The sequence below is a fragment of the Lontra canadensis genome, unplaced genomic scaffold (genome assembly GCF_010015895.1).
Source record: "Lontra canadensis isolate GAN:19392208 unplaced genomic scaffold, GSC_riverotter_1.0 scaffold63, whole genome shotgun sequence".
Classification (NCBI taxonomy): Eukaryota; Metazoa; Chordata; class Mammalia; order Carnivora; family Mustelidae; genus Lontra; species Lontra canadensis.
In genome coordinates this window covers 5,032,479-5,053,685 of record NW_022631057.1, presented here as the reverse complement: position 1 = coordinate 5,053,685, position 21,207 = coordinate 5,032,479, and the positions used below count along the sequence as shown (strand labels likewise).

Here is a 21,207-nt window from a genome sequence, read left to right as displayed (position 1 = left end):
ATTTACAATTAGAAAATGCCATGAACAGATAGGACTAGTACACATTAGCAAGCAAGTGAAATGGATGTTTTTGGACTTTATTTTACAATTACTGTGCTTGACAAATGTGTAGGATTTTTTTTTTTTTTAGCAGTAATAATTTTCTTCAAATATGGGGTGGGCATATTACCGCCAGGCTGCTCTCTGGTTTATACACGGCTTATCTAATTTTGTTTTAAACCACATAACTTTAAGCCTCCATTTGTGTTAGACACCATAAAGAACAGAATTTTTGTTAACATTCAGTAAATGACATTTAAGTCTCTCTCTCTCTCTCTCTCTCTCTCTCTTTTTTTTTTTTTGGCTCAATAGATTTTAAAATGTATGATTATCATAACCTAATATTGTCTTTGTCTTCACTGCAGTGGATTTCCGATCAAACTTTTCCCCTTCTTTTAATACTTTAGGGAATTTTCAAACGTCGGGATGTTTGGCTGTAATGCCCCAAGATTTGTTCTCCCTGAAAAAAATCATAGTGACAATTTATTAACTACAGAGCAACTTGGCTTTTAGGGGTCTGCAATTTCTATTTTGATTTACAAATATCCATTTGTGCTCAATAGACCTAATATTAAATCTTAATCATAGTTAAGTTTCTTTTCATGCAATTACTTTATCTGCTAATGATCTTGTTTTTAATTCTAAAAATTGGGCGGAGTCAAATCAGTGGGGCATTACTTTTTATTATAAGAAAATATATTTAAAGGCAATTCTAAGTTGAATTACATTGCATATGCAATGGTGTGTACATTTAAAATGAATCAGAAGCTTGGAAATCTGAAAACTATTTGTATGTTTGAATATTTAAAAATTTTTTGTATTACCATTTTAATAACTTTTACATACAGATACTGGAAACACACTAGTACAATTAAACCTTAAATAAAACTGATGGGAAATAAAACTCCTTAGATTCAAAACGGTTTATTCACACAAATTTAATAGGATATATCACAATTGTTTGGTCCATAAATATTTAGGGGAAATAGTTTCTATACAATGCATTTATCAATAAACAAAGAAACATGGACAATTTTGCTAGACCACTTACTGTACTATAAACACGAAGCTCAATATATAAGATTATTGAATTTATCAACTATATTTGAAAGAGTGCACAACTGCTTTCTATGACATGTTTGTCCCCTCTAACAGGATACACCATAAAAAGAGTTTTGGAAATAAGAGGTAAAACAGTACAAAACTAGTGAGGTGTCAAAAGGGCTTAAAACAGTTAATTTAACAAACAACACATATATCCTGATTTTTCACAAACTTACTTCCAAGTTATATCATAAGGCACATAGGAGAACTGAGTTATAATTAGTCTACTTAATAAAGTAGATCTATAGTACCATACATTGTTCTGTCAAAGAACAAAATTTATAAGTATCAATATTTTACCTGTAAAAGTGTATTAATAAGATCTCAGCCTTACCAAGGTTGTTTGGTCTGGTTAGTGGTAAATGCCCAAAATGTAATAGAAATATGAAAAGTCAAGATTTAAGCTCCATATAAGATGATAACCACACTTGCTAAATATATAATGGCAATCACACCTTTCTTCTGTTACAGTGTTAACTTATCTTCCACCATCTTTTTTTTTAAAAAATAAGCTACTTTCTGTGCTAATTTTCTAAAGACCCTGAGCAAAAGTTACAATAATGCACTTTAATGTGGGCAGTGAACTGTCAATATGTAACCACACATTTATACAGCCAGAAGGACACCTTTAAAATCTATTAAATAGCCACTTTGACCACCGAAGGAGATTTAAGGGGTCCAAAAAGTGGAGAATATGTGCAAAGTTATTCTTAACAATCCACTAAAGCAAGACATATATCTTGACTTCTTTTTTATTTATTTATTTTTTTTAGGAAATCCACAATCTAATTGGTATTTAACTACAACAGAAGCATATAGATGAACATTCACCACTGCCCAGACCATTAAGATTTTAGCTTAAATTAAAAGAAAAAAAATGCTACTGTAAACTAGGAAATATATTCAGATCAGCATCCACAAGGCTTCTGAGTTTATCTACTTTAAGACTAATAACTTTAAATCTGTAATGTCAGAAAAGTCTTTTTTTCTGACAAATATATCAACCTATGCTGAAGTAAAATAAAGCAAAACAAAACAAAGATTTCTTGTTGTTGATACTAGTCTACTAAGGTTTTTAAAAAAAAAACAAAAAACATTATTCATATAGAATGCCAGATACAATATCATGGTACAGCTGAAGCCAATTAATAGATCTATCAATTAAATTATGCTGATTTTTTAACTTCTTAAAAAATTATATTTTGCTTATTTCCATTTTCCCTAGGAAAAAATTTAATTTAAAAACAATGGTTTTACAACTATCATTTTTAGCTTTCAGTTAAAAGTATAGAATTTCAAACTTTATATGGAATTTTCATAGATACAGAGGGAGTATAAGTATTTTCCAAATGTTGAGAAACAAGTAACTAACTAACAAGTTTTGCTGGGATGTACATCCCTAAAAGAAGGAAAAGTCATATCCTTGGAACAGATTTCCCACCTAATTAATCTTTAGTATTTGGAGCTGCTAGATAATGTTTTGTTTTATCATATTCCTATTTGTAAGAAAAAAGAATAATCAAAACATTTTTTTCAGTTTTAAAATTAAAGAAAACAATGTGAAGTTTTCAAAATTCCATAAATACACATACAATCCCAAGATTTCAAAAATGACTTTAATTATCTGATTATTTATTACCCTAATCATTTAACTGGGAATATAATTATTTACCCATCATAATACCACTTTTTTTTCTTCGAGATTCTGGAAATAAGTAACATACAATTTTAAGAGGCACTTATTAGAATAATTCAAAAACTCCCCTTACCAACTGAAAAGATCTAATTTAAAAAAAGCAAATACACTTCGTAGACAAAGAAAAAAAAAAAGCACTTTGTAAAGAAGACAATACTGTAAACTCATTTGCCAAGTGGCTGCAGATGCTAATAACACGAAGCTGTTGTTTTTATTTCCCAAATATCTTGTGGGTTAGAAAAAAAAAAAAGTATTGTAAATAATAAAATAATAATAATTAGAATAATAAAAGAAGAGGAAGAATTAGGAAAAAAAAAAAACCAATGTTAGAAAAGGTTCGTTAAGGTAGTTTGTGAGGGGCTTCCGGATTCGTGGCTGTCCATGTTAGAGGTCACGGATGTCACTACAGAGATAGTGGGATTGGTCAGGTCTGTTAAAGTGGTCGCAGTGCCGGGTGGAGTAAGAGCGCCGCTGTCTGCTGAGGGCGGGGCCGGAAGCGACGTGCCATCAGCTTTATCAACACCCCCATTCTCCTGCCGCAAAAGGTTCCTTCTGAATTTGGCTCGTGCGTTTTGGAACCAAACCTGCAAACCAATCCCAATTGATTTCTTTACCGATGTTTATTTTATACTTCTTTTTTTTTCCTCTTTCTTTCGTTTTTTTCTCTTCTCTCTCTCTCTCTCTCTCTCTCTCTTTTTTTTTTTTTTTTTTTTTTGGTTCTTGCTTGCTTGCTTTTCTTTCTTTCTTTCTTTTTTTTTTTTTGAATGTATGTTTTCTTTTTAAATTGTTTATTTTTCTTGGGAGAGGAGGGTTTTTTGGAGGGGGACTTCTTTTAGAATAGAGTAATTCGAGTAATGCTACAGATACTCTCTCAAGTGCATATATCCCCCCAGCATTAACAAGTACTACTCAGGACAACTGATACTTAAGTGGAGATACCCTGGAAATGAAGGCACAGAGATAAAGGAGAAAAATATATCCTGATTCCTTAACTGTTTGTTATCTTTTGAGAATGGGGGAGGGGCAGGATCACTGAAAGTTTTGCAAAGTAAGAATGACTCGTATGAAATGAACATCATTGAAACAGATTTCAAGCTATCCTTGAGTCTGACACATGGTAAGTAGTCTTTGCGTAGGAAAAACCCAGGGCCACAGAACACAAGCAGCCAAAAACTGGTTGGTGGAATTTTAAGTGTGTACAATTTGTCACTAAGAAGTAGCAGAGGATCACAGGTGACCCACAGCAACCCACAATTTCGTTAATTGTATATTCCTACCATTGTGAGTTCAGGAAAACAATTGGACAGCACATCTAACCCTCAAAGTTTAGTTTGGAGATATGGTTTACTAAAATGGGAAAATACTTGCTACAGTTGGTTGCTGAGACACTATCTGTAGTTGTGGCTTTTCAGGAGTTTAAAAAAAAAAAAAGGCTTGATCTGCGTTTGGAAGGTCCCGGCCTATGAGTGAGGCTGCCAAGAGTTTGCTGAAATACAAAAGCCCCAGCAGGTCCCCCCTTCAACTCTGTACTGAGCCTAGTGTGAATGGAACTCTCTAAAGCCACAACGTGTACAAATAAGATCAGCCACATTACAGAGCAGTGAGGCAAGCTGTGCTGGCTTTGGTGGCCCCATCTCTCCATCTACAGAGAGAAGGTGGGTGCACTTTAAAAGATCCTGGGTCTGTCTTGGGACACCCTCCAGGAAGCCCCTGCAAAATTTCTGCCTACACTCTAGGGAGATAATTAAGGTAAACTAACGAAAAGCAGTAGAGGCAATATCTGTATTGCTCTAAACCGGGAAGAGAACTCTTTTTGCTGGCAAGGATAAGGGAGAGGTATACACAGCCAAGGATGGAGGTTTCTTACCTGCAAAACTCTTTTGGTGAGGCCTGTTTTCTGAGCAAGCTGCTTGAGATCCTTGGCATCTGGGTTGTGGTTGATGGCAAAGTAGGATTTCATGGTCCGGAGCTGGTGGTGCTTGAAGGAGGTTCTCATGCGCTTGGTCTTCTGAGAGGGTGGGTAAGGCTGCTGATCCCGGTCCAAGTGGTCTGCCTCGTTCTCATTACAACCTGTTGTGGTGACAGCAAACGAGCAAGAGCTCAGTGTCAAGTCAGGCATTAGGGGCAGTGGTGGCAGGCTGTATAATGTTATGATAATAAAGCAACCAGGGGAAAGGCTGTCCCCCAAGTTACAAATGGTATCTAGACCAAACAAAGAGGTGAATTGCCAATGTCAGTCAAACCAGCCTCTTAATATGGACACAACCAAAGTTTACGTAATAGAAAAGTATTAGATAAATCCTCTCTTTTGCATAATGGTTGCTAGAAAGCTTGGGAAGACAAGTAAGTCCTAAGTGTGAAAGAATCATCTGAGAGTGAAAAGGAAAAGCTCTAATGTGTTTATGCATATCAGCACCTGCCCTTCCACACACACACACACAGTTTTTAGAGACTCTGTACTTTGTCTCTCTGTGAAATGAAACATACTGTCTGGAGGCATTGTTCTTTACCATGAGGGATATGCAAATGAGTAATTTCAGCTCTCTCAAATCTGAGAGTTTTTGAGAACCCACCAACTAAGGAAGAACCTAAAGCCAGTTCCCAATTTTTAGTTTTCTCCTGATATTCCTAGAGTCTTCGCAATCAGGAAAAAGGTAGAAAGTGGCTGGAGAAAAGGAAGAATTTATAAGATAAGAACTTGTACATTTCCTATGTAATCCTAAGACTATTATTTTGGAGGGGTTTTAGCTATAACTGGTTAACACTGGGCAATCCCAGGAAGGAAACACTTTTCCCTTGGAGTTATTTTAATAAATATTTCTGAAAGAGAATGAGCCCAGACTTCTCTTCACTCAGTTCATGCCTGAAGCACTCCCCACTGCTCACAGTTCAGAGACACTGATGGCGCTTATGTCTCAGCTCAGATCTTGGCCCTTTCTGTGGTAGATGTGTGAGTGGCATTTGAGCTATGCCCCCTAGCCGGCCTGGCAGAAAGAGGGTAACATCTCTCTCCTTGCAGAACCCTCCTCAGCATCGAGGGCAAAGCAACCCAGCCTTTGAAACCAACCTGAAAGTCATCCTCCCAGGATGTGAAGTTGCACGTTTAAAGGGCCATTTCTGATAACCTACTAGCTCTGCAAAGAAAATAGGATTACAAAATGAAATTTCTCCCTAAATATTGACTGATTCAGAGAACTTCTCATGTTATAGGGCATGGCATTTTTTTCCTTCAAACCCTGACTTCAAAAATAAATAAATAAATAAATCCTTACTTCGGTTATTAACATGATGCATTTTCAGATCTGATCATCCTACATTTTAGTACAATATAATAGAATATATAAAATCAACCTGATCATGTCACTTGGTGGGGGGCAGACAAAACCTGAATCTGAAGAAAGTAAGGCATTTCTTAATATTAGCTCTTCTGCCAGATTATTATTTGTCTGCTATGATCTGGTTAGAAAATTATGTTCTAAAACTTATTTTTAGCAAGTCAGCATATATACAGAAACAGTAGTTTTGGTCATCAACCAAGAGGTGTTCAGATTTCATCACAAAATCTATTTAATGAGAAATTCTTTCTAACGTAAGAAGACATTACATTAAGCATGAATTAATGTCTCCTTTGTTTATATTTCCATAAGGTACATAAGTAGGAGGGCACGTGTGGTAAAAGGGAGGATGAGGGAAAGATTATGTAACATTCACTTTTGGGTCCCCTAAGTCAAGTACAGGGCCAGGACTCAAAAGCATTTTACCCAGATTTGGAATCTTTGCACATCAATAAAATTGAGTGACTATTAATGAAAAATCAAGTCAACTCAAATGGAATCCAAGGTTGATATATACATATAAATGTTGAACATAGACTCCTTAAACTGCATCAGAAGAGTAACATGTACTCAGAGATAAGAGAAAGAATGTACTTTACATTTTATACTATTTTAGCCCAGTGGGGATGTGTTGGGTTCAAATATTCTACAAAACTGTACTTTCCAATCCTTGAATGAAACAGCATCTTATGACCTATGATAAAACTACACTTATCTCCAATAAACTGAGCTATATTTCACAACCAGATTATAAATGTGCCCACAACAAAATGGTCAAAGAGGCACAATTCAGTCATTGGAGGCTTCTTCAAATACAATTTCATTCCTATTATATGTGAGTAACATGTAACTTCCTGAACAACACATCAAATTGATTACACTTGGGATAGAAGACTTAACTCGGTGTTTAAATAATGCCCTTAGCTATTACCCCACCCCAGGATAATATTTCTTAGAGATGAGTATGATTCCTAGCCTCACTATGTACTTCATTAGTCTTTAAAATGAAATTTATGAAAAACAATTATAGAATAGTTTGATTAAACTGCTTTTCTGAGTATGCGTTCTCTATTCATTATTGCTGATTAAAAACTCAGCAGATAATTTTAGTGCATTAAATGTAATAATGGGACTTGTTTTCACATAGACCACAATCCAGTGTATAAAGAGATTGTTAGCCCTTTATTAAAGAGATATACTGTGTGTTTTTCCTGTGACAGTATCATCATACTATTCAACTTAAAAGAGCAATCTGTTTCTTCCACAGAGTAACTCAGTGCATTATCCTCAATTGTTTGTGTTTAACAACAAATGCATTATATAAACTTGCAAGTGATTGTGTTTCCCCTGGGTCTACTTTGAAAGCTATATGTGTTTTTCCCCCTGAATTATGAGATGAAATGATAACGCTCTTCAAACTGCTTTAACCATACACTTGTAAGTACACATCTGGCATTATAAAGTCAGTGAGCGGTCTAAATATTTCATTTTCCAGTCGCTTAGGAAGTGGTCACCTATACTAGAATGAGTTTCTGTTCTGAAGGTGTGTAACCTTCTGAGAACTAACTGATCCCTGGGAGACCACTAGGGGTCAGTGCCAGGCTAATTTAACAACCTCAGGAGCTTTTGAAGTTTGGAATCGTAGAAAAACCTAAGGAAGGGAGATTTTTTAAAACTAGCAAAGATGTAGTCTCTACATTAATGCCAAATTACCCAAATAACAGCTGCCTATCCTAGACTAAATCTTCTCACCCCTGGAGGGCTGCATTTCAATCCAACATTCCAAATAAACTGTATCTTTCTAAAATATCTGCTGGGAATCTGCACAAGGAAGTATAAACTAAATTAGGAATATTTTCATTAAAAGGCATTTGCCAGATGTCAAGCACTAAGTTATCTTTACCAAGTTTCACATCTTCTCTGGATGTCTTTTCTGTAAATGTTTTTAAAAATATACAAATGTATAAATTATATTTGTTTTGTGTAAATGTTACTCTTTCTGAGACTAGTTTACATTTCAGCAGAGATGGCAATGTAAGATCCAGAGAAAGCTAAAATAATGAGTTAAAACTGGGGGCACATTTTACTTTCTACTGTTTAACATGTTTTAAATTTGCCGAAGCTTTTCTTTTGCTAGTTTTGTAACAAACTGACATTAGAGTCATAAAGTTTGTTGTTGTTGTTGTTGTTGTTTTTAAATAGCGAGGTTGATTTCTGGTCATGTACCTTTAACCCAATTTCTCAAAATTATTTTCATCTGATTTTAAAGAAGTATATCCTCTTCATTTGTATCTCTAGGAAAAGTCCAGAAAGGATGGGGTGGATGCTAATTAAAAAGCATCCAGTCTGAAGTGGTGTGATCTACAAACTAAGGATAGGGAGGCCTCAGCAACCCTTTACTCCGGCAGGAGCAAAACAGCATCACCTTTCTCAATAAACCTTGACGGCAGCACTAATCTGCAAACTAAAGACCTAAGTGGAAAGAGATTTTCTTTTTCTTTCTTTCTTTCTTTCTTTCTTTCTTTCTTTCTTTAAGAAATAAATGTGCCCGCTCTAAAAGTAGGGGATACTAAATTCTACTGTTCTTAAAGTTCCCCAGATCCTTCTAACATAAAGACCCAAGACAAAATCAAATTTAGCTAGTTAGATTAAATAAATTAGCACAAAAATTAGTATTGCTGCCGCATGGCTAGAAATCTCCATCCTTCTGCACATTTTCTCGGGGCTGAAGGATTCCCTCTCTCCAAAGGACTGGCTTGTTATGTGGGTCTCGGCCTCTTGGTCTCTGTCTCCGTCTCTCTCTAATTAGGGCATTAGGGCCTTGGTGAGCGCCTCGAGATTCCGATGTCATCTTCTATTAATAAAGAACAATTAGTGCCCTGCCTGTCCTGCTCCGGGGACCTTGCATCAAAGGAGATGAAATGAGCGCGCTGGGCAAAGTGGCCCCGAACCAAAAGCCCTTGCGGATGCGCAGCAGGGGCGAGCGCGAGGCCGCGACCCTCAGCCGGGGGTTGGCAAAACCCGGGGCTGCACCCGCTGCCCTAACAAAAACACGCCTGGGTGGGGTCTGTAGCGAGCCAGCGGCTCTTTTCCCTTGGTCTAGCGACCCTGGCATGAACCCTCTAGGGACAAGCGCAATGGCGCTGAGCTCCCTGGTCCCTAATCTCCGTGGGATGCCACCCGCAGCGATGACCAGGAGGGTATTCCTTCTCCTCGTTTAAATCGGCAGTGAACACCAGGAGGGAACCGAGCAAAGGGCTGGGAGAGCCCACTCTTCAGAGAGGCTTCCCCTAAAAACTCCCAGCTCAGAGCAGGACTATTAGTTCCAAATGGTTCACACTGGCTATGGGACCGTGGATAGATCACTTTTCCCAGTGGACAACGTTCCTTTACCATTGAGCAAGAATGGATCAGCCATCCATCGGGCACTGAGGACTGGAAGACAAAAATCAGCAAGATCTGTGTTTTGGGATGTCCATGCTTTGGCTGGTATCTGGGTGCTCATGGTATCAGAGTGGGGTTGCCCCAAGGAGGTCCCCAAGGTCCCTTCCAATAGAATGGACTCCCTAGCCTGAGTCTCCTGCCTCTGAGATTCTCATCCAGGACTGGGCGTGGCATGGGAAACCAGTCCTCAGTTTCCCAAATGTTAACCTTGGGCTTTCCAGACCCCTTTTCCCAGTGTCTGGAACTCAAGGAAGAGCTTCCTTCCTGCTTGGAAGAAGACAGAATCTGCAGTGTCCAACTCCATCCTCACCTGGGGGATGGAGAGCCTGGCAGACTACCAACCATGGAAAGCGGTGAATGAGAGATTGATAAATGATAGGTGTCTCCCAAAGCAGGGAAGAAAGTGTGTTGTCAGGCCTGTTGCCTGCATTTTGTTTTTAATTAAGAGGGAAGGCCGGTGGAGGACAGAAGAGCAGCCTGTCACACAACTAAGACTCCTCGGTGGGCCTGACCTGGAGCTTCTTTCGTTTTTCCAAAGGGTCTGGTTGTCCGGATGGTTTATCATACAGGGAATGAGCTGGTTCGATGAGTAGCCTGACCTACAGAAGGGGCAGGCCAGCTCAGCTGTGGAGAGTGATTCCTACCCCCACAGCTGCTTTTCACCCAGATACAGGGATTTGGTTTTCAACACTCTTGCCAACTGTGTTCCTGATTAACTCTGGGCTGGTGACCACAGTCTCTGCCCTCTCTAGGCAGACTGGAGCTGGGCTCTGAAGACTTTTTTTTTCTACAGTATATAGGAAAACCTCCTCCAGGATCTATAATTTGGCTTCCACACAGGAATTGCCCTGGGGCTGTTTTGCTCCAACTGGGAGCCAGAAACTAATGGGCTCATTAACTAATGGGCAACAAGGATTTGGCTCTGCCTGTTTGGGGGAAGTCATTGCAGCCCCATGGTCATGAACGTGTTTTCTGCCACAACCTAAATAAAGGTTTTTCTCTCCCCTCTCCATGTCTCCTTCTTTCCCCCTCTCCTCTCTCTCTCTTCTCTCCTTCTCTGTCTCCCCTTCTTTTGGGTGAAAGGGAGTTGTACTGACGAAAGAGGCATGTTAAGCAAAACCCCCTCTTGCCACTAGATCTTGAATGGGAAAAGAGCTCTATGGAATCCTTCTCAGGACAGCCCCAGGCCAGGGCTGAAGTGGGGAGGGGGAAGTAGTAAGGGCTCACCTGAGTTGTAATTGACGATGTCCACTCCCAGCGCTGGGCTCTTCCGCTTCCGGGGCCGCCCTTTCTGCACCGTGCCAGTGCCATTGAAGTAAGGCAGGGCCAAGCCGCCGCTCTTGGCCGCCAGCTCGGTGTAGCTCAACTGCGGTGGATACTCCCCTTGCAAGAGGGTCTCGAAGTGGGCGCGGCAGTACACCAGGCTGTCCTTCATGCCGAAATGGTCGCCGGTGGTCAGGGTCTTGTTGCAAGTGGAGCAGGTGAAACAGCTCAGGTGATAGACAGAGTCTCGGGCGCGCATGACCATCTCAGAGGCGGAGATGCCAAGGTGGCAGCGGGCACATCTCTGCACAGAGAACCTTCTGGAAAAAAAAAAAAAAAAGTCAGGTCAGGGAGCAGGGTGAGGCAAAGGCAGGCCATTTCCCACCCATGACACCTGGGGTTTGGTCAGCAGTGGTCCTAGACTGACACCTAGGAGGGCTCCGGGAGAAGAGGGCTCTGGGAGAAGAGGACGCTGGTCCATTTGGTCATTAAATTTATTTTCTCATTGACCTGTACTGGTGAACCAGGACAAAGAACCCTTATATTAAAATGAGAAGAATAGGGTAACATCTTCAGTTTCCTTCTCTGTAAAGTTAAGACTTAAAAAACAAACTAAAGCCAAAAAAGGAAAAAAAAAAACCAACAATCAAACAAACCCGTACTATCTAACTCAAACGCTATGTAAAGAATATTTAATTGCAATGCCAAGGAGAGGGTTTCATCTGTTACAAAACATTCTCCGAAGGGTGGTATTATTATCATTTAGGGATGTGTGAGTGTGTATGAAATCATTCAGACAGACGCTTTTGCAGAAGAAATCAAATTCTTTTTTAATCGCCTCTCTCCCTTTGGTTGAGAGCAGAGCTAGGTCACTTGCACATAGTTCTCTTTCCCACTCCAGAAAAAAAATTGCTGGGAAGCACCAAAAAACATCCCTGGAGTTTACTCTCCAGGCTAGCCCGCATGGTTCTAACTAGCAGCAAGGGGAACTCAGAACTGAGTGGCTTGGGTTTCACCAACGGTGATTATTCCTTTTCATGGTCGTTTACGTGGTCTCGGGCCACCCTGACGAAAACCTAACACCCGGTCCCTGCCGCCCAGGACATCAGTTCAGTTCCAAGGTGCGGTCTCGCCCAGTTCGCAGTAAACGGAAAAAAAAAAAAAAAACAAACAAACAAACAAAAAAAAAAACCGCTTTAGTCTCCAGATTCCCTCTGCTGAGCTGTGAAAGTGCCGGGAGTGGGTGATAGTCACTGGTAGCTCTTGAACTTGGTGTTCCTCCCACCCATCCTCACCGCCCTTCTCGGGGTGGCTCAGCTTGAAGGCGTGTGCAGTGGACTTCCCCGGTCTCGGGACTGATAACTGTACCCCGAAGGGGCGAAGGGGGGGACGGAGAGGAGGCCCCCGGGCTGGGGTAGGTGGCCCCGCCAGGTGTACGGGGCGTAAGAGATGGGGACGGGGATACCTGTAGTAATCCTCCTTGCAGTAAATGCTACCGTCCTTGGCGAAGCAGGTGAGCTCGGACTCGAGGGCCAGCTTACATTCACAGCACTTCAGGCACCTCAGGTGCCACTGTTTGTCCACAGCCAGCAGGTAGTACCTGTCCGAGATCTTGCCCCCACAGCCGGCGCACAGAGCTGGCTTCTCCGGGCTTAGCGGGGGCATGACCTGCAAGGCAAGCACGTCGCACCGCTGAGGACGGAGGGAGGACCCGGCGCGGCGCGCACGCACAACCCGGAGTTCCCACCCCGCAGCGCGAATTCCAGTCGTCTGGGGAGCGCGGCAAGGGTCAGGGGCCACAGCGCAAAGGCAAACGGCGTCGAGGAAAAGTTAGCGATTTCTCCTTCTGCAAGTCATTCCCTTTCTGCAGTGTCTGCCTGAACCCCGCGTTCGCGTTCTCCCGGGACTATTAACCTAAGACAGGCTGGCCATCTCCACCCTCTTTTTAAAACCTTAAAGACAAGCCGTCCACCTCGCGCCTCTTTTAAAAAGGCTCGGAGCTCATTGAGTATGGTTTGGCGGATGCTCCCAAGGTTGAATATACATGCTAAAAATTGTGGCTTTCGACGCACACAAAATAAAACAACGGAAATTTTTACCTGGGAATGGAAAGGAGATTGGAACGAACACAGGTTGTTTTGAAACCATTCCATTTCTCTAAATTCTTATATGCAGCGTTAACTTAAAAGGAAGGAAGAGATTATGATACCTGTGGTCGACACTGTTTTGACCGGGGTATATTTGGCTGTTCTTTAATTTTCAGGGATATTGGTCCTCTAAATATTGGTGCCTGTTCCCGGGAAGAGTCTGTTGTCCAGTCCCTTCTGCACAGTCCGCCTTTCCCCATTACTAACATAGCGGGGAGACCTGTGTCCTGAAAATCTGTTTGGTGCCCAGGTTAAGCTTTCCGCGCGCTTATCCACCGACCGAGCTGAAGATGAGGAAACCTCACAGTGACGAGCACGAATCTCGCCACGAGATTCGGGTTTGGGTTGCTTTTTGGCTTTAAACAGGATAGCCACAACAAGGAAAAAGAAAAAGAAGAAAGTAACCACTGGTCCTTTCCCCTCAAGACTAGCAGAAATGGGTTGGACTTCCCCCACAAAACTTTGGCGGGCCTGGAAAAGTAAAGTTTCTTCCTTTTCCTCAGACCCGGGGCCCTCCACACTGCATTTGTGTTGCAAATGTGGAAACCTCCACCAACTCGGCTCCTTGGTGGAACCCAAAATACCACTGACCGCCCGGGGCAGTCTACCGGGTTGGTTTGCGTTACAATGCCCGGTGTGATGCCGAAGGATCTACACAGCTCTGTTTGGCTGAAATCATTTCCGGAGACTTCTATAGTTTTCCCCCCTCCGGCTCGTTAGAGGGAAAGGGAAGCACATAGATTATCAGTTGGTTTTCTTTATTAATTGGACGTGACTTTTATTAATATGAATAGTAGTAACAGTGGTAGCTGGTTACATCGTTTAAGGGTTAGAAAGTTCTCGCGCTTAGACTAGGTGCCCCGCTCCTCCGGATTTTTATTAGATTTCCCCATACCCGTTACACCCGCCCGGCCCGGAAGTTGAACGCAGTCCTGTTTCGCTAGAGGGGCCGGGTCGGGCTGCCCGAAACCCCGAAAATCGCTGGGTTAGGCAGTGCCGAGCTCCGAGCGTCCCGAGACGCTCCAGCCCAGTCGAGTCTGAGATCTCTCCAAATACCCTGTCGTCACACCCAGACTAGAGCCACCTGGGCTGCCGCTTGGCCGGGAGGCCACCGCCGCGCGCGCCTCCGCGCATCGCTCGCACCCAGTTCGCCCTCCCTGCCGCGATCCTCGCCCGGGAGGCTCCCGGAGTTTGAAGTCTGCAGAAGAGGACATCCCCATCCTCTCACTCCTGGCCCTCCCTGTTCTGCCGGGAGCAGCTGCGGCAGAGTGGCGAGCTCGGGGTCTCGGTTGCAGAGACATTTCAAGTCAGAAAGGGGGTTTTCTTAGCCCCGCAGGCAGTCAGACCGGAGAAAACCCGCCCGCCGGCCTGGAAAGGACGTCTCTAGGACCCTCCATCCTCAGCTCGGCAAGCCAGGGAATGGAGGCTCGGTTTCGCAAAGCGCGCAGGGGCGCCAGGCTACCGCCGGCGAGGGGCCCTTCCTTACCGCATCGCGGCCGTTGAGCTGAGCGCCTTTGGCCAGGCGGGCCTCGGTCTTAGATCTGCGCTCCATCTCCTCCATGATGCCTTGGATGTGGCCTCCGGAGATGCCGTGGAAGAGCATGGCTGGGGGACGGAAAGGACACGAGTTGTCTTCTGCTCGGCACCCCACTATTTCCATATACACACGCCGGCGGCTCTCAGCTCATCCGAGGGAAGCAGCAGAAGGGACGGCGGAGAGCTGCGTGTTGGAGGAGTGCAGAGACGCTCGGGGACGGAGGGCAAGAGGAAGAGAGGGAAGAAGAAAGAGGCAGACAGAGTGGAAATTGGTCTGCTTGGAAAAGAAAAAAAAAAAAAAGGAAGGAGGAAAAAGAAGGGGGGAAACCCCAGCGGCTCCCTGAAGGAGATGTGCCGAAAACAAACAAACGGGGGCGGAGGGGGAAGGAGGCGAACGAAGAAGGCGAATCTTTCTGCTCCGAGAGACCGAGAGATCGAGTTACTAATGGGAAACAACTGCAGCGGAGGGAGGAAAACAAAATCTGGTGAAGAAAGAAAATAGTTTTGAACACAAAGAAAGAAAAAGAAGTGGTATTTTCAGCGGTCCCTGGCTGCTTGCAAGTTCCCAGTGCCTGTAGGTTGGGTTGGGGACTGCTCCTGCCGTAGCTGTGTCCAATTTGTTAAGAGACTAAAGCCAGCCCATTTTTGATAATTTAGTAGGAGGAGTTCTCTCCCTGGAGCTGCCACGGATTTTTATTCAGACAACAAAGACCTGTCATACTCCTCTCAACCCCCTGGTGATGGGCAAGCAGGGACAAACATTACAAAGGGGAGGGGGCCGAAGGGGGGGCTAGTAGGAGGGGGCATTTACTTCCCCAACACACACACACACACACACACACACACACACCCTTCCAAGAGTGCTCAGTAATCATGTTTTAAAGGAGGAGAAGGAGACCTTATTGTCCCCGCCCTGGTGCAGGAGGCAGAAAACGGGCCTATTTGATCCAAGTTCAAGATCAGACGCCAGCTCAAGGCATACAGGATGTCAGCTCCAAACTTTGGGTTTCCTCCTTGTCGACTTTATGGTCCCTAACTTACAGGGGACCCCAAATAAGCTAATGTTAAACAGATATTCCTCCCTTCCCCTCTTCCTCAACTCACTTTTTAGAAGCAGGCCACTTCACCTCCCCTAGAGGCCCTCCACCCTACCAGGGCCTGGAACATCACCCAAAGTGAAAAAGATTCTGAAGTTTACTTTTGGCAAAAAGTTTTTGTTTGAAAAATGAATGTAGAGGGCATGGAGGGGGAGTCCTCCACTGAACCATGACACGGGATGAGATATCTTTTACCCCAGTTCAGGTTTGAAGGTAAACAGTTGGTGATTCTAGTATCCCACTTGAAACTTCTGCATGTGAGCCTCTGTGGGAGGACCCCTGCAGGACTAGGTGCACGGCCTTTTGCGTGCTGTTCCCCCCACCCTGGCAGGACAGGGGACTTGTAAAACTAGATGCGCCGCACATTCAGGAGGATGTGAAAGGGGCTCCTTGCTGCGGAGGAGGGGAAGGTGAGAGCTGACAAGCAGAATGGCAGACCTGAGCCTCACAAGAGGCGGGATTGTTCTGTCTCCCTCTGTTCCCGCTAGCGAAGGCCCCTCCTTGGCCCTATTAAAAAGTGTCCACAATACTCCGATATTGTCGATTCATTCAAACCAGCAGAAGCCCCCTAGGGGCCCGAAGCATAGAGCAGCGGCAGGAACCAACCCAGCTTTAACCAGAGAAAGGAGAAAGCCAGGGCTACTCTCCCCTTCTTTCCTTCCTCCTGCCTGCCCTGTTTGCCACCACTCCCCACCATCGGCTCTCCTAGGAAAGGCTCATGTCTCGACACATCCTGGATACCTCAGAGGAGTATCCTACTGGCAGACTTGCTTCTCTCTAGGGGAACAGTGGTCAAAGCTGAAAAGATGAAGAAAGAGAGGAGGAAGAGAAAGAGGAGGGAAGGACGAAGGAAGAATAAAAGGGGAAGGGAAGAAATAAGAGAATGAGAATGAAATGGGAAGGAAGGAAGGAAGAAGAAAGGGAAGGAGAGAGGGAGGGATAAGGAAGGAGAATAAGGAAGGGAGGCGAAAAGTAGGGAGGGAGGAAGGAAAGGCAGACAAGAATGCAGGGAGGAAGGAAACTACTTGTGCAGCAGTCTGACTTCCTGTCCCAAAGCATTGCCTTCTGAAGCTGCTGGAGTCACCTCTTCCATGAAACCCAAGACTCCACTGCTTCCCCTTGCTCTTTTCTCAGGGTCAAAAATAATGTTATTCGCAGACTGGACGCTGTTACAGTCCTCCGGGTGCCAGAATACAGCTCATAAAACACAATTTCACACAAAAATGAAGCCAATCAAGTGAACTAAGCTGGAGACCTCCCCCCCCTCACTTTGGCAGCCCTACCGGACAGCAGGGCTGCTATTTACTGTAAGTAATGTAATTAGCCCCTTTGGATGGAAATCAATGAGCTTTTCAAACCCACGTGCACAAACGAAGGGCCCCAAGGAGGGGCTGGGAGCAGCAACCCTTTCAGAGACATCAGGTCCTCTCACAAAGGGGCAGATTGCCTTCCCACAAGTCAGCAGCTAAATGGACTCAGACCCTAAGGAGAAGGAGGAAGAGGAGGAGGAAGAAGAGGAGAAGGAGGAGCAAGAGGAGAGACTCTGAGAAGAAAATCAGTCAGTTAACCCAAGGAAGCTCCAAGGAAAATGTAAATTTGGGACCTCAATCCAGGGACGTGCTTTGTCTCATTTCTAGACTAAACTACCACTCTCCCCCGTCAACTGCCTACCAAATGGGGGTGTTGGAACTGGGTTTGGCTGCTGTTGAATTTTGGTCCTCCTCAGCCAAAACAACAAAGAACCCAAGAACATAACCCTGTTCTCATAAGAGACAAATTTTGGAGATTTAATGAAGTGAAAATTTTAACAAACAACTCCGGAAAGATGCAGAGTTCTGTGAAGACTCCAAGGAAGCCAATCACAGAAGTCCTGTAAACCATCCTTCATCCATTCATCTGTTCCACAAGGATTTGTTAACTGTCTATCAGGTACAGGCAGCGCAGAGCACCTTCTACAGTCAGCTTTGGGGTTGGATCCCGGCTATTCCTGCTTTTTCTTATAAAACTCAGGTTGTAAGTTCCCGCACCCAGTGGGTGTTGCTACTTTCCATAAAGAAGTATACTGCCAGTAGTCTTCTTTCTCAGCCAAAGCAGGAAGTTTGCAGAAAACTAGGGGGTGCTGCTGGAGTTTGGGAGGTCCTTTTAAGTTTTGCAGAAATTGCTCCCCACCCGCCCAGCTCTGCCTTAAAGAGGATGCCCTGTTCCTTAAAGAGGATGCCCATGATGGGGAGGAGATATTCCAAGAATTGGATGTGTAATCTGGGCTATCCTTTTTGTCTTGGAGCCCCAAAAGTTTACCCAAGAGGGTCCACCTCACTCAGGAAGGGCAGTAAGCACTTTAAGGAGAGCATCTTTGTAGCTCTGTCTTCTTTCACCTCTGGAGAAGAGGTACTGGAGACCGGTGTCCCTCAGAATAGCCCAGAGTGCTCTATAAAAGTTGGAGTGCTCCCTGGTTCATTTCCTAGGGCTCTGCCTCTCTAAATGGGACAGGTGCAAGGGGCTCTCCCCTCCTCTGTGGCCCATAGTAGGATCTCAATGCTCCTCCCTAAACTCAAAGCTCAATTAAGAGCAGTGGGGCAGAACCCTGGCCGGTGGCAACCCTCCTCACAACTGGGCACACACAATCCATTATCTTCTTTGCTCTGCGATCCATCCATCTGGCTACAGTTGCCGCTTTCAGAAAAGCTGGAGCCTGGTTTCTAGCTGGGCAGAGCAGTAGGGGATTGATGGTTCAAGGTCCTGGAATCTCCACGAAGGAGGCCAGTTTGTCCCAAGCTCTGGCCCTGAAAAACTCCCCAAAGGGCAGGAGAGGGGAAATAAAGGGAATGCATGGCTTTACCCAGGGAGAAGAAGAGGCTTTTCCAGAGAGGAAAATAACCCATCAGACCCATCTCTTGAGAGCACTGGCAACTTAAGTTCTCTTTATATCTGACTTTTGGAAGTCAAGGTCCTGTACCCCTGGTTTGCCCTACAAAGGGCAGAGGTCACCCTTCCTCCTGACCCTGTTAAACTGGCTGGGGAAAGATGCAGCTCTTGAAGCAGTGTCTGGATTTTGGCACTGTCGTGAGCACCCCAGGGCTCGGCGAACTTGACGTCATCTGGGGCTGGGAACCGAGCGTTCAGTCTTGGTCTTCCCAGCTCCATTGGGCACGAGGTGAGCGGATGGCCCGGAGCCGCCAGGCCTTTCTCTAGTCGGTGGGCATAGGGAATCTCTATGTTCAAAGAGGTCCAGACTGGCACTGCCGCCCGGGCGCATCTCTGATTCAGTCCTCCTGGGAGGGCCGCCCTCCAGACAGATGGGAGCAGGACGGATGCGAGCGGAGCTGGGGCGGGGAGAGCCCTCCTGCACCGAGGGGAGACTCGGGTCCCCGCCCCGGCTGCACGCCGCTAGCGCCCCAGGGCCTTACCTTCCCGCGCGCCCTGACCCACGCACATCTCTGTACCCTTAAAGCCACCCGACTGTCGCTTGCTCCCTTCAAATCTCTGTCCTCCGTGCTCCCTGGTTTCTTGGGGGGGGGGGCGGTTACCACATCCGAAATCCGAAGCCCCTTTACCTGACATTTGCTGCGCCGTGGGCCCTCAGCCGCCTGAGGAATAAAGGGAGACGTCCCGCACAGCGTCCTCTGAGGTCGCGCGCAGGAATGGCTGCGCGGGGTTTGCATAGAACAAAAAATGCGAGGGAAGCCAGTTTCCAGTTAAGCCCTGCACAGGTGAGAAACGGTGTCAGCCCTGCCCCCTACCATCCCTTCCAGTGGGGAGACGCCCCCAGCAGCACCGCCGAGGATCCAGGGCGCATCCCTCATGCTGCGGAAAACTCTCTCGGCTTGGCTGCACGATGACCTCCACCTCCCCCTCTCCATCCTCAAAGAAGTCAAAGACATTCAAGAGAAAGGCAAAAGGAGGGAAATGCAGCTTTCAGGAATCCTGGCCGGAGACTGAACGAGACTGCATTTTTAGAGCCTTCGAAGCGCGGTGTAATTTCTAACACACACACACACCTCTTTCTTTCACCCAGTGAAGGCGCGCACACGCGTGTGAGCGCACACACACACACACACACACCCCAATGTGCACACCAGCCCAAGAAAAAGGGCAGAGGAAACGAGAAGGAACCTGGCGTGTAACTCACCTGCCTCTAGAGTGGTGCCGTTCAGCATTCTTAGAGCAAAAGGAGCTGATCACGCCGTAATGGTGGCCGTACTGGCAGAGAAAAGCCGCGCGTCAGCGGGGCGATACGGGCCCGGGGCCCCCGGCGCCTCCTACCACCCCGCTGGGGCGCGTCCGAACTGCTCCTCCCGCCGCAAACTCGGAGCCTGGGCGGCTTCGAATGAAGCCCAGCCTGCCTCCGCTAGCGCTTGAGACGCTCTTGGGGTGCCCGGCCGTCCGGGCGCACGCCCAGGCCAGAAAACCGCTCCGACGAGACAACCAACCCGCGTGGGATCTTACCTTGAGGTCCAGACGTTTTCCCCAAGAACCCGGTCCTCGGCAAGGGAGGGCGGGGGGCGGCGGCCAGAGGTGCGGGCTGGTCTCCAGGTGTTGCCGAGGGTTCCTCTGTTAATCCAAATAAATAAACCGTTGGATGGAAATCAATCTCTCTCTCTCTCAGAATTGACCCGAATCCCTCACCTCTGACCCGCAGCTCCTTCCACCTGTCTTTTATTTTCAGTTTATGCTTCCAAATGGGGAGGAGGAGGAAGGGGTGGGCAGAGGGCACAGACGCGGGCTGGTGCGCGGAGACGCGCTCTGAGACTGCGTTCAGCCCTTCCAGCCTCTCAATAATCAGGGGAGGTGTTAATGGAGGACTCGGCCGTAACTGAACCTCATAAAGCCCAGAACATCTTGAGGCTTGGGCGCAGCGGGGGTGCTGGGGTCCCGCGGCGCGCCCCGGGCTCCCGGCCCCCCAGCCGGCCTTTGCCTTCCTGGAGCTTGTACCTAAAAGATGCTGCCGCCAGCTGGTGCCTGCGTAGACCGCGAATGGGCGGTAGCTCCTGCGGGAAGCTGGGCTAAGCCATTGATTGCTCCCCCGCCACATCCCCGCCTTCCCCTCCCGGTCCTTCACTCTCGGCGCTCCCCGGCGAGGCGCCAGGAACCCAGCACTTCGGGATGCACTCCGCGCGCCACCGCGGCATTCCCAGACGGGTCAGCGCGGGGGCCGGAGGTGTCTCTCCCACCGACCCCTGCTAGGAGGTGGGGATGGCGATTAACCAGGAGAAAACCGACTCAGACCTTGGGAGATGAGCATTCTCGGGAACGCAGACAGACACCCAGACCCGGGACGGGGCGGGGGCCAGGTTACCTGGTCTCAGGTTCCCGAGGGGCTGCGTCGCCCCAGCAGCCCCGGGCGCAGTCAGGCCGCAGGGAAGCAGAGCGAGAACCGGGAAGCCGGGCCTCTGGCCAATTATTTACTCACTCCCCCATCCAGAGCTCTCCTCGCAGTCGGAGATGGGGGGCGGGGGATTGCTGGGAGGCTCCTGCGCGGATGCGGGAAGGGGGTGTGAGCCGCGAGATTGGCGGCTCCGGGATGCGAGTCCGGGTGCGGCGGCGGC

The 21,207-nt window shown here is 46.2% G+C and overlaps 1 protein-coding gene across 3 annotated transcripts; it reads right to left on the bottom strand.

The window, feature by feature from the left end:
• Positions 1–310: 310 nt before the first annotated feature.
• LHX9 (LIM homeobox 9) lies at positions 311–20,375 on the bottom strand. Of its 3 annotated transcripts, XM_032878202.1 has the most exons (8): positions 20,288–20,375; positions 20,108–20,212; positions 19,791–19,861; positions 14,515–14,633; positions 12,347–12,549; positions 10,846–11,201; positions 4,707–4,909; positions 3,154–3,423 (listed from the first exon to the last, which is right to left on the bottom strand). In XM_032878202.1, exons 3-8 carry the CDS (start codon positions 19,816–19,818, stop codon positions 3,166–3,168), a joined length of 1,167 nt encoding a protein of 388 aa, XP_032734093.1. In that variant the 5' UTR covers positions 19,819–19,861; positions 20,108–20,212; positions 20,288–20,375; the 3' UTR covers positions 3,154–3,165. The 3 variants fall into 3 exon arrangements, with proteins under 3 accessions (XP_032734094.1, XP_032734093.1, XP_032734092.1); XM_032878203.1 differs by lacking the exons at positions 3,154–3,423; positions 19,791–19,861; positions 20,108–20,212; positions 20,288–20,375 and adding an exon at positions 311–499 and having other exon boundaries at positions 14,515–14,842; XM_032878201.1 differs by lacking the exons at positions 19,791–19,861; positions 20,108–20,212; positions 20,288–20,375 and having other exon boundaries at positions 14,515–14,842.
• Between the last annotated feature and the right edge of the window lie 832 nt (positions 20,376–21,207).